Source organism: Amblyraja radiata, chromosome 23, assembly GCF_010909765.2.
Source record: "Amblyraja radiata isolate CabotCenter1 chromosome 23, sAmbRad1.1.pri, whole genome shotgun sequence".
Taxonomy (NCBI): domain Eukaryota; kingdom Metazoa; phylum Chordata; class Chondrichthyes; order Rajiformes; family Rajidae; genus Amblyraja; species Amblyraja radiata.
The window spans coordinates 31564313-31580040 of NC_045978.1; the positions used below are offsets into that span (position 1 = coordinate 31564313).

Consider the following 15728-nt stretch of genomic DNA (forward strand, 5'->3'; position numbering starts at 1 on the left):
ATTAAAGTAATCTAGGAACCTTTTTACTTTCAACAAGAACTAAAAATCAAAGCAGGAGGATGTGGGAGGAACCAGGAATACCCAACAGAAAATAAGAGCACGTATACAGACAGCAGCAAAGACTGCACAGTGGCACAACAAAAGTACTGAAAAGTTTCCAACATCATGGCTACTGATAGACATAAATACAAATAAGATAAATCTGGAAAATTTGGGAAAAATAAACTACTTCAATAAAGAATTGAATCTGATCTCATTGCTCTGCTCTACTGTTCAATGATGGTTGTGCTTCATTCATATAATTTGGTATTAACTAGGAGTGAATTGATGGATATTTCCGTAATGTCAGAAACCATCCACCTCCACATGAGCTTCAGTGACACTTCAGCTTCCCCAATGCAATTAAAAGTTAGTTACAGCATTCTTTCGCCAATGCCGAATAAACATACAAAATGTTAAATGTAATGTAAATGTGATACCCCTCAAAATGAATATTGATACAACTATGTTTGAGAAAAGCAAGACTCTTTATTAACTCTTGATGCCCCTAGATTCCTCATCGTGTCAAAATCAAATATTTTAAATATGCAGTATGACAGATCCGTGAGTAATAATCCAATGCACAGAAACTGAAGTATACTATTCATTTGGGACAATTTTCCCTCATCCCATGGCATAATTCAAAATAGATTTTATGCAACTCCACTTCCCTCAATCGTGAAGCTTAAAAACTGTTCTAAGTCTTTTGTCCTAATTTTGTTGTTTTGTTAATTTTAGCTTTTATTTTATTTTAGTCAGCACGAAACAGGCTCTACTGTCCACCAACTTTGCAACAATCAATAATTTTCATACACTAGTTCTATCGTACACCAAGGGACAATTTACCAATTGATCTACACACCTGCACGTCTTTAGAATCTGGGAGGAAGCTGGTGCCTCCGGAGAAAACCCACGAGGTCACATGGAGTGTACAAACTCAGTACAAACAACACCCAGTCAGGGTTTCTGCCACTGTACGGCTGCATCGCTACCTCTGCACATTGTACTGCCTGAAATCACTAATTAATAATTAATATCATTATTCATGCTCATTTGCTCAGATTTAGCTTGCTGTGCAAAACTTTCACCTAACAGATCCAAAATTTAGCTTCCAACCCATTCACTAAAATCTCTTGCACTGATTTTCTTCCTTTCTGATTGCCATTATGAATTATTTAAAAGGTATACTCAAACTAAAATTAAACCACAAGGTATCTAAAGACACCACAGAATAATACAATAAATCTTTGATTTTATACAATACACATTGAATGTTGCCATTTTTCAGAGCCAGAAATACATGCCCATGTGTCTCACATTTTACACCGTACAAAGTTAATCCAAGAAGCATTATGCACAAGCATGTAAGCCCAAACTGACATGGTCAAAGATGGAGGGCGATATTTTCAAAAAAGGCACATTGATGCACACAATCCAGATGTGAACTTTAATCAATACTTGTCTCTCGTGTCCATTGTCTTTCATAAAATACAAGGAACTGCCACATTTCTAGTATTCTCTGCTACAAATACTGAAAAGTCCAGTTTATTTCCTTAAAAATTAAATGAAGTAAATTTTTCCTGCTTCGCAATCGATCAACTCATGTTAAAGTGCGAGGACAAGTTAAAGATATTGTCACCTGAATCTGTTCAACTCAAGCAGTACTTTGGCAAATCTTTTTCATGACCTTGGGCACTGCCAATATTGTGAAGCAGCAGATAGTAAAGCCCCAAGAGGCAAATCCAGGAGTCCAGATGAAGAGGCAACAACTTCCTTTGTACAAGTCCAATCATTGAAGTACTTTTAAATTAACCGAGAACCATGAGAAATTATATCCTGGTAAATTGATTAATTATACACAGAAAAATCAACTACCCGCACAATCTCTCTGGAATTCAATTCTTCAGTTCATGTTTAGATCGGGCTATGATGAAGTCTGGAGGCGAGTGATCCTGGTGAAACCAAAACTGAGCATTAATAAGGTCATTACAGACAGGTACAACTTGACAGCACTGTTGACACCAGCCACTTTGCTGATTGTTGGCTGTAGATTGAGTAGGTAGTAGTTTGCCTCGTTAGATTTGTCCAACACTTTTGTGAAAAGGACAAAGCTTATAATTTCAGCGTTTCATACTACACAGAAACAGCTTAGCTTGTGCCAAGGCCAGTTCTGCAATTACTGTCATTTTACTGACAGTAATCTCCAGTACCACCAATGCCTAGCCCTATACCTTTGAATAAATACCATGGTGAAATTCAGAATGAATAGGCAAAAGGACGGATTTTATGATGGCCGCGAGTGGGGAATGCTCCAGTTTCATCATTAGCACTCAAACTGGGCTCTGCCATTGTTAAAGATGGGAATATTTTCAAACCATCTCTTCCCCCACCCAGTGCTCGAGTTATTCTTTACCATTCATTTGATATGACAGAGCTACAGTGCCCTCCATAATGTTTGGGACAAAGACCCGCCATTTATTTCCCCCTGTACTCCACAATTTGAGATTTGTTATATAAAAAAATCACATGTGGTTAAAGTGCGCATTGTCAGATTTTATTAAAGGCCATTTTTATACATTTGTTTCACCATGTAGAAATTACAGCTGTGTTTATACAGTCCTATTTCAAGGCACATAATGTTTGGGACACATGGCTTCATTGGTGTTTGTAATTGCTCAGGTGTGTTTAATTGCCTCCTTAATGCAGGTATAAAGAGCTCTCAGCACTTAGTCTTTCCTTCAGTCTTTCCATCACCTTTGGAAACTTTTATTGCTGTTTATCAACATGAGGACCAAAGTTCTGACAATGATGTCAAAGAAGCCATTATGAGACTGAGAAACAAGAATAAAACTGTTAGAGACATCAGCCAAACCTTAGGCATACCAAAATCAACTGTTTGGAACATCATTAAGAAGAGAATACTGGTGAGCTTACTAATCGCAAAGGCATTGGCAGGCCAAGTAACATGAACTGAATAATTGAATGGTCAATTCTTGAGTGGCCAAGTCAATCACCCAATCTGAACCCAATTCAACATGCCTTTTATATGCTGAAGAGAAAACTGAAGGGGACTACCCCCCAAAACAAGCATAAGCTAAAGATGGCTGTAATACAGGCCTGGCAGAGCATCACCAGAGAAGACACCCAGCAACTGGTGATGTCCATGAATCTCAGATTTCAAGCAGTCATTGCATGCAAAGGATATGCAACAAAATACTAAACATTTCATTTACATGACATTGCTGTGTCCCAAATATTATGGTTGCCTGAAAGGGAGGGGGAGGGGGGGGACTATGTATAAACACTGCTGTAATTTCTACATGGTGAAACCAAACTATTAAAATGGCCTTTATTAAAATCTTACAATGTGTACAATCACATGTAATTTTTTCTATTACAAATCTCAAATTGTGGAGTATATAACCATATAACAATTACAGCACGGAAACAGGCCATCTCGACCCTTCTAGTCCGTGCTGAACACGTATTCTCCCCTAGTCCCATATACCTGCGCTCAGACCATAACCCTCCATTCCTTTCCCGTCCATATAACTATCCAATTTATTTTTAAATGATAAAAACGAACCTGCCTCCACCACCTTCACTGGAAGCTCATTCCACACAGCCACCACTCTCTGAGTAAAGAAGTTCCCCCCTCATGTTACCACTAAACTTCTGTCCCTTAATTCTCAAGTCATGTCCCCTTGTTTGAATCTTCCCTACTCTCAGTGGGAAAAGCTTATCCACGTCAACTCTGTCTATCCCTCTCATCATTTTAAAGACCTCTATCAAGTCCCCCCTTAACCTTCTGCGCTCCAAAGAATAAAGCCCTAACTTGTTCAACCTTTCTCTGTAACTTAGTTGCTGAAACCCAGGCAACATTCTAGTAAATCTCCTCTGTACTCAAGTACAGAGGCAAATGAATAAATGATGGATCTTTGTCCCAAACATCATGGAGGGCACTGTACATAAGTTTAAATCGATCCATCGGCAGCAAATCTGCTGTGGTTTTTTGCAGTATAATATATATAGCTTGTTACTGGATTGACAGCATTTTTAAGTACAGCTGTTGCAGCTCCCAACATGTCCATCTACACTACTCATGGAACCAGAGACGATGCTTTGGATTGACAGCAACAGTCAGATGAGGAACACAGTAGGCAAAAGGTAAAAATTGTGATAGTATACATTTGCAACTACCACTGAGCCCATACCATCTTACAGATGCCCAGCGTTGAGCAGCCAGAATAGCTTCTATAACATGAGTAACATCTCAGTCTGCCACCTCAAAGATTAATCATTTACAAATGTAATCAGTTTCAGTCATTAAAACGGTTCACAATCGGTCATCAAAACATAATAGAGTGATGGAATTTCTACCAACCTTTGAAATACCCATTACTTTCCCGACAATTAAGGACAGATGCATAGGCTAATGGCTTTTCTTTAATCCTTTTGAAAGTACACAAAATGACAGTAATTTAAAAGCCAGAGCACTGGTAAAATTCAAATTAAGCAAAAGATTAGTTTAAGCAATGCAAACAGTCTTCAGTCTGATTTCATGCTTCATCTTGCCAGTTAGATGTATTTCAGAAGGTTTAGATTGCCAAAGCAAGTCCATTAAAATACTAATCTAGATAGAATTTCTAGGTTGAATAAACTTCAGATGTTGAATTTTTAAAACTTAAAACTTAAGTTTCCAAATCTTTGCAGCACTGTGGTGGTTAGTTGAACTGCCAGAGACCCAGGTTCCACCCTGATTTTGGATGCTGACTGCATCTGCACGTTCACCCCATGACTACCTAATTTCCTCTGGACGATCGTTTCCTCCCACATTCCAAAGATGTGTAAATTGGTAGGTTAATTAGCTACTGTAAAATGCTGCTAGTGGATAGGTAGGTGATAGTCAGACCTTGGGGCAAATTGATGAGAACACAAGGAACATAAAAATTTGATATAGACTCAATCCTGGTTCCATCGTTTCTATCCAATCATAGTGGCCAGCAATTATTCTCCAGGTAATATCTTCCTAAAAAAAAATAGTTTAGTTCCTTTGGGCACTAAACTAATGGGGGGGTAAAAAGTTGCCCAAATCTGCACATGTACCAAGTAATGTGCACATGTACTGTTGCATCAATGCGTAATCTTTATTTGGGAAATGGCAGCATTGCAGTTAATATATGTATTTGAAATCTAGAGACTGAGACAAATCAATATTTTTCCAAATATGAGCTATTAACACAGTCTATACCAGCTTTTAGAGTAATTTTATTTTCTCACATATTTTCTGGTAACTTGTTAACTCTCATGCCCATCAACTTAACCCTGGTTTTCCAATTCCCCAACATGGGGCAACTTGCAAGAGCCAATGTGGGAAGAAGCCACAGCAATCTACAGGATGTGGGAAGAAGCCACTGCAATCAATTAGAGAACAATTCCACAAAGACAACACGAGATAAGAATCAAAACCAGAGTGTTGAAATTGTGAAGCAGCAACACTAACTGCTGCAACAATTAATTTAAATTAAATTACTTATTCCCTACTCTACAATTTGGCAAATTAGAGAACACTTGCATGACCACAATTTATGTCCATCTACATTGCCCTGTGGAACAAATAACTTTGTATTACTGTTTAAAAATAAAGGGAAGGCCATTGGGGTATTTGAGTTCCTCAGAATATGATTGTCAATGAACATTTAAAGAAGACACTTGATAACCAAGGTGGCACCCACGTTTGTTTCATCAGGCACACAGTCCACCCTCCCGCAACCCCCTTCCTCCCTTGTCCCTCAATCGCGCGCCGCGTCATACTCCTGCATCCCCATTCCGATGCCGGTCTTTCCGACTAAACGCAAACCACACCCTCCCGCCCACACACACCGCCTCTCGATCTCCCTCCCTCCGCCCCCCACCCCTCTTTCTCTCCCCTCCTTCCCCCCATCGCACACAGACCCCTCTTCCTCTCTCCCCCCGCAAACACACCCCTCTTCCCCCCCCTTGCACACACACCCTCCATTTGCCCCTCCTGCTCGCACACACCCCCTCCATTTGCCCCTCCCGCGTGCACACGCCCTTTCATCCTCCGTCCAACACCCCCCTCCATCCTCCGCTTGGCTAAAAAAATCCCCTCTCCATCCTCCATGCCGCACAGAACCCCCGTTCATCCTCTGTCCTGCATAACCCTCCTCTCGCCCCGCTCCGCTCCTCCGCGCCACTCAATGGAGCCGTTGCGCCGCTGGCGCCTCACTGCGCATGCTCTGCCTATGCCGCCCGCCCAGATCCTCGGCAGCAACTCGAGCAGGCGGAGAGGAAGGTTCGCGTCCGTCCGCCGCAGTCCGGAGCTCGGGCTGCCTTCGGCACCGGCTTCGAGCGCTACGGTGACGGGCATTCTCTTACGGGAGAGGAGGCAGAGCATCGGCGCCGGCGGACGAGCAGACCGCGCTCCCGAGTGGTGTCACAGTAATAGCCTCAAGATGGCGACGGCAGGGAGCCCGCTCGCAGCGCCGCCACTGCCTCCCCGGCTCTCTCCTCCTCGCGTCCTGGCGAGAGATACGGACACTGGTGAGGTGCGCGGTACCGCTCTCGTCACGCGGCATGTGCCGGTGTAATGCGCGGCCCGATTACCGGCTGTGCAGTGAGGAGGTCCGCCACCAAGCCTCCTCGCCTCTGATCCCGCCTCCGCTTCACCGCTCGGCCGCCGCCTCCATCTTGTATTCCGGAGCGCCGCGCTGCACTGCGCAGGCGCGCCTCCTCGGAGCGCAGCCGCTGATTGGCTGGCGCGAGAAAGGCGCGCGAACGGCGATTGGCTACGCCGCAGACATCAGTAATGGACGTTCTGATTGGTTGAATTGACGGCCATCATCGCTGTATCCGATTGGACTGAACTCCCGCTAAAGAGCCAGAGGTTTGGTGATTGGCCGTCGAGTGGCACGTGGTGGGTTGAGCGAGCACGTCATCAAAATAAACAGGGTCTTGGAGGGTGTTCTGATGCTCATTTGTGGAGTGTGGATGTGAGTCTGTATCATAGGTTCTGTGGGAATCGGTCTCATGGTTTGTGGGAGGAATCGGTCCTTCTTGGTCTCTGGGTGAGAATCTCCAATTGTCTGGGCGGATGGCCAGCAATGTATTATGGGAGCCAAAGAGTGCCTTGGTGCTGAGACAAAAATTAAAAAATATATGAAATATTGAGTAAAAACACAAGGTACTGGAGTAACTTAGAGGATGAGGTAGCATCTTCGCAGAGACTGATCAGTCAATCAGAAGAAGGGTCCTGGTCTGAAGCATTGCCTGTCTTATTTCCCTCCACAGACGCTGGCTGACCTGCTGAGTTCCTCCAGCATTTTTGGCTTGATGCTGAAACTTTCTTAGCATAGGGTTGTAAACTCGATGTTGGTACAAATGCGTTATGTTTGCATTATGGCATGGGACTGAATGTTGTTATTTGGGATGGCACTGACTGTACTTGGCCTGTGATTATAGTTCAACTTGGAGTTCATTAGTGAGGAGGACTGATCGTGTTTGCTGGTGCTATCACAGATAACAACAACAATAATTGTGCCCTGTGTGCATTCCTGAGACAAAGTCAGCATGGATTTACAAAAGGTAAATCATGTCTGACGAATCTTGTAGAATTCTTCGAGGATGTAACTAGTAGCGTGGATAGGGGAGAACCAGTGGATGTGGTGTATCTGGACTTCCAGAAGGCTTTCGACAAGGTCCCACATAACAGATTAGTATACAAACTTAAAGCACACGGCATTGGGGGTTCAGTATTGATGTGGATAGAGAACTGGCTGGCAAACAGGAAGCAAAGAGTAGGAGTAAACGGGTCCTTTTCACAATGGCAGGCAGTGACTAGTGGGGTACCGCAAGGCTCAGTGCTGGGACCCCAGCTATTTACAATATATATTAATGATCTGGATGAGGGAATTGAAGGCAATATCTCCAAGTTTGCGGATGACACTAAGCTGGGGGGCAGTGTTAGCTGTGAGGAGGATGCTAGGAGACTGCAAGGTGACTTGGATAGGCTGGGTGAGTGGGCAAATGTTTGGCTGATGCAGTATAATGTGGATAAATGTGAGGTTATCCATTTTGGTGGCAAAAACAGGAAAGCAGACTATTATCTAAATGGTGGCCGACTAGGAAAAGGGGAGATGCAGCGAGACCTGGGTGTCATGGTACACCAGTCATTGAAAGTAGGCATGCAGGTGCAGCAGGCAGTGAAGAAAGCGAATGGTGTGTTAGCTTTCATAGCAAAAGGATTTGAGTATAGGAGCAGGGAGGTTCTACTGCAGTTGTACAGGGTCTTGGTGAGACCACACCTGGAGTATTGCGTACAGTTTTGGTCTCCAAATCTGAGGAAGGACATTATTGCCATAGAGGGAGTGCAGAGAAGGTTCACCAGACTGATTCCTGGGATGTCAGGACTGTCTTATGAAGAAAGACTGGATAGACTTGGTTTATACTCTCTAGAATTTAGGAGATTGAGAGGGGATCTTATAGAAACTTACAAAATTCTTAAGGGGTTGGGCAGGCTAGATGCAGGAAGATTGCTCCCGATGTTGGGGAAGTCCAGGACAAGGGGTCACAGCTTAAGGATAAGGGGGAAATCCTTTAAAACCGAGATGAGAAGAACTTTTTTCACACAGAGAGTGGTGAATCTCTGGAACTCTCTGCCACAGAGGGTAGTCGAGGCCAGTTCATTGGCTATATTTAAGAGGGAGTTAGATGTGGCCCGTGGCTAAGGGGATCAGAGGGTATGGAGAGAAGGCAGGTACAGGATACTGAGTTGGATGATCAGCCATGATCATATTGAATGGCGGTGCAGGCTCGAAGGGCCGAATGGCCTACTCCTGCACCTAATTTCTATGTTTCTATTACAAATACAACTCTGAGTTTGATCGTGGTCTCCAAATGTGTGGGCCAGCAGAGAATAGATAGAATGGATTTTAAGTTCTTGTGATATAGTATAGAAAAGGTATCTGCGCTGACCATCATGCTAATCTATACTAACTCACTTATTAAATCCATATCCCTCTGTACCCTGTCCATTCAATTATCTGTCAAGATGCCTCTTAAGTGTTACTGTTTCTGAAGATAGACACACACACACAAAATGATAGTTGGACACAAAAAGCATCTCTGGAAAGAAAGAATGGGTGACGTTTCGGGTCAAAACCATTCTTCAGCAATGTATTGTGGCCTGTACTACCATCTTTAGCACTTTATTCCAGATACTGACTACTTTATGAGTAGTCACCTTTCCCCTATAAAACTCATCTTAAACCTATGTCCTCTAGTTTTAGACATCCCTACAATGGGAAGAGACCTATCTAGAGCCACGTACTGATACAGCACGGCAACAGGCCCTTTGGCCCAACTTATCCATGCCCAATAAGTTGTTTACCTGAACTTGTCCCGTCTGACTGTGTTTGGTCCACATCCCTCAACTTTCCTATTCATGAATTTTAATATTATAATTGTATCTGCTGGTATCGCTTCCTATGGCAGCTCATGCCATATATCCACTGACCTCTGTTTTTCAAAAAAAAAGGTTCCCCCTCTCACCTTTAACTACAGTGCCCTCTGTAATGTCTGGGACAAAGACCCATCGTTATTTATTTGCCTCTGTACTCCACAATTTGAGATTTGTAATAGAAAAAAAATCACATGTGGTTAAAGTGCACATTGTCAAATTTTAATAAAGGCCATTTTGCCGTGTAGAAATCACAGCAGTGTCTATACATAGTCCACCACCCCCCCAATTTCAGGACACCATAATGTTTGGGACACAGCAATGCCATGTAAATGAAAGTAGTCATGTTTAGTATTTTGTTGCATATCCTTTCCATGCAATGACTGTTTGACGTCTGCAATTCATGGACATCACCAGTTGCTGGGTGTCTTCTCTGGTGATGCTCTGCCAGGCCTGTATTGCAGCCATCTTTAGCTTATGCTTTATTTTGGGGGCTAGTCCCCTTCAGTTTTCTCTTCAGCGTATAAAAGGCATGCTCAATTGGGTTCAGATCGGATGATTGACGGCCACTCAAGAATTGACCATTTTTTAGCTTTGAAAAACTACTTTGTTGCTTTAGCAGTATGTTTGGGACCATTGTCTTGCTGTAGAATGAACTGTCGGCCAATGAGTTTTGAGGCACTTGTTTAAACTTGAGCAGATTTAGATGTGTCTATACAATTCAGAATTCATTATGCTACTACCATCAGCAGTTGTATCATTAATGAAGATAAGTGAGACAGTACCTTCATCAGCCACACATCCCCAGGCCATAACACCCCCACCACAGTGTTTCACAGATGAGGTGGTGTGCATTGGATCTTGGGCAGTTTCTTCTCTCCTCCATACAGGGCTCTCACTTAACTTTTTTTCCCTTGTCATCAGCCGGGCAACCTAGGCAGCTTTTTAGGTTGCCAAATGACAGTTTATGTGGTCATTTAAGATGGTTTGCATGACGCGTGCGATAATGTGCTCGGACGAAGTACATAGTTAGCAGTCGGAATTATGCTCAATGAAGCATTCACATATTATTTCTGCTTCAAAGAAAGTCAAAAACTAAACATATTCACCAATCAAGACATGATATAAACCACAATGATATGCAGCAAAATTATTATACAGTATCTCAACTCTTTTTACACATTGCAATGAATGCAATCTATATTACTAAAAGTCTGATCTTGACCACTTCCTGTTCTGTATATTGATTTTAGAAAAAACGCTGCCACTTACGGCTGTGATTTTTGGCCATCTTACTCGGAGCCCCCCTCTGCTGCGCAGGACAAGAGGATCTTTCCCATCGATGAAAAATAAATGAGTTATTAGTGTTTTAAAAATGTTGAGATTGTCTCTCCTGAAAGCCGCGCCCCTTCCGGACGACTATAAAACCAGGAAGTGTTGAGTGCCTCAGTCAGTCTCTGCAAGATGGGGGAGCGAGAGGTTCATGTCTCTCAATCTGAGCTGAGAATAACGCTGAACACATGTCTACTAAACTGTGAGTGGTTTTACTGACCTGTCAGTGCCCTTAATGTGGTTTGGAAAATATAGTTTGGAAATGCTAAAGCTGTGTTGCCTTTGGTTTGGAAATGCCAAAGCTGTGTTGCCTTTGGTTTGGAAATGCTAAAGCTGTGTTGCCTAATTAAAATTGCCTTGCCTAATTAAAGTTGCCTTGCCTAATTAAAGTTGCTTTGCCTTCTATATAATTAAAAGTCTAATCTTGACCACTTCCTGTTTGCACTTTATATTGATTTTAGAAAAAAACGCTACCACGTACGGCTGTGATTTTTGACCATCTTACTCAGTCCCCTCTGCTCATCAGGTGCCGAGGATTTTTCCCATCGATGAAAAATAAAAGAGTTATTAGTGTTTAAAAAATGTTGAGATTCTCTCTCCTGTCAATCACGCCATGAAGGCCATGCCCCTTCTGGTGGGAGGGGGGGAAGGACTATAAAACCCAGAAGTGTGGGAGTGGCTCAGTCTGCAAGTTGGAGGAGGAAGAGGTCACGACTTGCTGTCTTTAGTGGCCTTGCACTCTGCTTGAAATGGAATGAAACTGCACTTGAATTTGGTGGCCTTGCACCCTGCTTGAAATGGAATTTCAAGGAATAGCCGTGAGTCAACTGCCAGCCCACCAGCTGTGAGTGAGCGAGCTGCCAGCACAACAGGCTTGAGTGACTGTGCCACCAGCCCAAGAATCCATTTGGCCCACAATGTCCATACTAGCCCTCTGGAAACCAGTCCCCCCCACTGAAATTGGAGAAGTCAATGTTCATACAGCTGGGATGTAAACCAATATTGGAATTGGTGGAGAGGTGGAATATTGCGTTGGGGGACCAGCCCTCCTGTGTGATGCTGGGACCCAAAGGGTCCACTTAGTCTAGTTTCTATTATTTCTTTCCACTTCCAAACAAAAATGTGGTTGGATTATTCAGCGTATGATCAACCTCGGTGAGACCAAGCGTAGGCTTGGCGATTGCTTCGCCCAACACCTCCGCTTGGTTCGCAATAACCAACCTGATCTCCCGGTGGCTCAGCACTTCAACTCCCCCTCCCATTCCGAATCCAACCTTTCTGTCCTGGGCCTCCTCCATGGCCAGAGTGAGGTCCACCGTCAATTGGAGGAGCAGCACCTCATATTTCGCTTGGGCAGTTTACACCTCAGCGGTATGAACATTGACTTCTCCAATTTCAGGTAGTCCCTGGTTTCTCCTCCCCTTCCCAGCTCTCCCTTAGTCCACAGTCTCCGCATCTTCCTTTCTTCTTCCCGCCCCCCCCCCCACCCTCACATCAGTCTGTAGAAGGGTGTCGATCCGAAACGTCGCCTATTTCCTTCGCTCCTTAGACGCTGCCTCACCTGCTGAGTTTCTCCAGCATTTTTGTCTACCCATTCACACAAGTTCTGTTATCCCACTTTCCTCACCCACACCCTACACATTATGGGCAATTTTACAGAGACGAGTTAACCTACAAAGCCAATGAGCCTTTGGGATGTGGGAGGAAACCCACATGCTTTCAGGGAGAATGCACAAATTCAACACAGACAGTGCCCGAGGACAGGATCGAACACAGATCTCTGGTGTGTGAGGCAGCAAGTCCACCAGCTGTACCAATATATTTTGTTTTCCAACATATAAAAAATTATACGTTGATAACTTTGGTTACAAAAAAAAAGGAAACTATCCAATTTCAGTCTTAAATCTCTAAGTGACGCTATGTCCCCCTTTACAGCTACTGTATGTTATAATCAGGCACGTGCCATGAGTAATTACTCAAGGTAGGCAGTCAGTCGGCTTTAAAAAAAAATCTTAAACTGCGGATGCGCAGATTGTTCTCTCCGTAAAAAATAAAAATAAGTAACAATTCAATTTTCCCAAGGCTTCTAAATCTCCTTCATTTTTTAATTACTAAATGGGTGGGGGACACTTCCCGCAAATCCTTAAATTCCGACAGCCGAATAACCTCAATTGGTCCCTTGAGCACGCTGTCGGAATTTAAAGATTTGCGGGAAGCGGCTGACATGAGTGAGGCCGGCGAGCGGCAGGAGAGAGGTTTTCAGACGGAGAGCTCTGCCAGATGTGTGCGGGGACCGGCAGAAGGGGCTGTCCGGTCCCGGCGGCCACTCGCAGCCACCCAAGTTACTTCACTCCCCGGCCACAATGCGGTGGCTCCGTGCCCGGAGCGTCGTAAGTGGGTTACTGGCCCCAATCCCCTCCTTCACAACACTCCTGCCCTCCCCGCAACTTTACCCCGGGCCAGACTCCTCAAACACTGTGAAAGGAACTGTGAAAGGGGGGAGGTGTTCTGGAGCGCTAGCATGGGTGTTGTGGGCTGAACGTTTCCAGAGGGCTAATATGGTGTTGTGGACCGAATGGATTCTTGGGCTGGCAGCTCAGTCACTCAGGCCAGGCAGCTCAGTCACTCAGGCCAGGCAGCTCAGTCACTCAGGCCAGGCAGCTCATTCACTCAGGCCAGGCAACTCAGTCACTCAGGCATGGCAGGCAGGCAGCTCAGTAACTCAGGCCTGACGGGCTGGCAGCTAAGAAACTGCCAGAAATTCTGCCGAAAACAGGTGACAGACTCAGAGAGAAGGAGGAGAGAATGGACAATCAATTTCAGACGTTTTCATCTTTTTTTACAGATCACAGCAATGAAGGAAGAAAGTCTATCCTTGTGTGGATCTCTGGAGAGCTAGTATGGGTGTTGTGTGCTGAAGGACTGGTTCCTAGAGGGCTGGTATGGACATTGTGGACTGAATGGATTCTTGGACTTGCAGTTCAGTGAGTCATGGCTGGTGGGCTGGCAGTTCAGTCATTTACAGCTGGTGGGCTGGCAGTTCACTTACTCATGGCTGGTGTGCTTGAAGTCCAGTCACTCATGGCTGGTGTGGTGGCAGTTCACTCAGTCACCCCTCCTCCCTTCACCTCCCCACTTGCCATTCCCCTCCCCCCACACATTCAGTCCATCTCCCATCAACCTCCCCCCCATGCACTCTTAGTGGCTCTCCGACAGCGCAGCCATTCCTGCCTATTAGGTTCCCAGTGTGATGAAGAACACGCAGGCAAGTGAAAAAAGGATTTATTAAAGTTTGTGAATGTGAATGAGTCTTAAAATATAACAACAATTTAAATGTTAAAGATGAGATTTATTAAGTTATTTCTTGTTGTGTCTCTTGTTGTGTTCTGCTGCTCACTGCCTCTTGATGCCTCTTTGCTGTTGATTTTTTTTAAATTTTATTTAATATAGAGAGATTGCGCGGTCACATTTTAACAAAGAAAATCTGAGAATTTACCTCAAGTCATCATTCAGTGCAGACCTGCAAATCCAATCTCACAGCACTCGAAGCGGAGTGTAGGCTGCAACTGCAATCTCACAGCACTCGAAGCGGAGTGCAGGCCACAAATCCAACCTCACAGCACTCCAAGCAGAGTGCAGGCAGCAAGTCCAACCTCACAGCACTCCAAGCAGAATGCAGGCAGGAAGCCCAACCTCGCAGCACTCCAAGTCAGGCAGCAAGTCTAACGTCGCAGCACTCCAAGCATAGTGCATGCAGCAAGACCAACCTCACAGCATCCAAGCAGAGTGCAGGCAGCAAGTCCAAGCTCACAGCACTCCAAGCAGAGTGCAGGCCAGCAAATCCAATTTCAAGCAGAGTGCACACACATACACTCACACACACTCGCGCACACACACACACACTCGTATACACACACATACATATACACTCACATACACTCAAACAGATACATGCACTCACACACACACACAGACTCACACACACATACACATACAGTCACTCACACACACTTATTCAGGAACAGCTTCCTGACAGCCATCAGGCTATTAAACATAGCGAATAAGCTCTGAACTACAAATGACTATATTATTTGTACTATTTGTTATTTATTGAACACACACACACACCCTCCACCTTACACACTCACACACACAGACTATCACACACATCCTCCACCCCACACACATTCACACTCACACATATGGCAGTAAACTTTCTTCTATACTCAAATGGCTGAGCGCGGCGTCTCCACAGTGGGCCTTTCGCAGTCAACAACACTTCCGCGTTCAGCACGACTTCTGAACTCATCGGAAATTATACAATCAGCGCGACCTGTCCACTAAGCGGGTCACTAAATGAGCAGGACGTTTGAACCAAATACAGTCGGAATTAATAAAGCGTTTATTCCTTCCAAACAGAGTTGCACATAAAACCACAAACAGCACATAAAACCACAAAAAGCACAACAACCACAAAAAGCACATAAAACCACAGAACACATAAAACCACAAAGAGCACATAAAACCACAAAGATCACATTAAAAAAAAACAATTAAAAACACATTTAAAACCACTTAAAGGGCACTCACAGGTCAGTAGACACTAAGTGTTGTGTAGATTCCCAGCCCAGACTGAGTCGTGGCCTCTCCCTCGCCATCTTACAGACAGACTGAGCCACGTCCAGACTTCTGTGTTTTATAGCCCCTCCCCCACCCCTGGAAGGGGCGTGGCCTTCATGGCGGTGATTGACAGGAGAGAGAATCTCAACATTTTTTAAACACTAATAACTCTTTTATTTTTCATCGATGGGAAAAATCCTCGGCACCTGATGAGCGGAGGGGAACTGAGTAAGATGGCCAAAAATCACAGCCGTAAGTG

General features: G+C 44.3%; 1 protein-coding gene across 10 annotated transcripts in view; it reads right to left on the reverse strand.

Annotated features, from left to right (window-relative positions):
* The window catches only part of pcif1 (phosphorylated CTD interacting factor 1), a 106106-nt gene extending 99311 nt beyond the window's left edge, over positions 1-6795 (reverse strand). For 6 of the 10 annotated variants that reach the window (XR_004415479.1, XR_004415480.1, XM_033041960.1 and 3 more), the window contains exons 1-2: positions 6439-6660; positions 4424-4491 (exon numbers count right to left, since the gene is read on the reverse strand). Coding sequence is in view for 6 of the 10 variants with exons in the window: in XM_033041960.1 (XP_032897851.1) it covers positions 4424-4491; positions 6439-6638 (268 nt within the window). In the remaining 4 variants the exon portion in view is untranslated. The other 4 variants (XM_033041965.1, XM_033041961.1, XM_033041964.1 and 1 more) reach the window with 4 other exon arrangements.
* Between the last annotated feature and the right edge of the window lie 8933 nt (positions 6796-15728).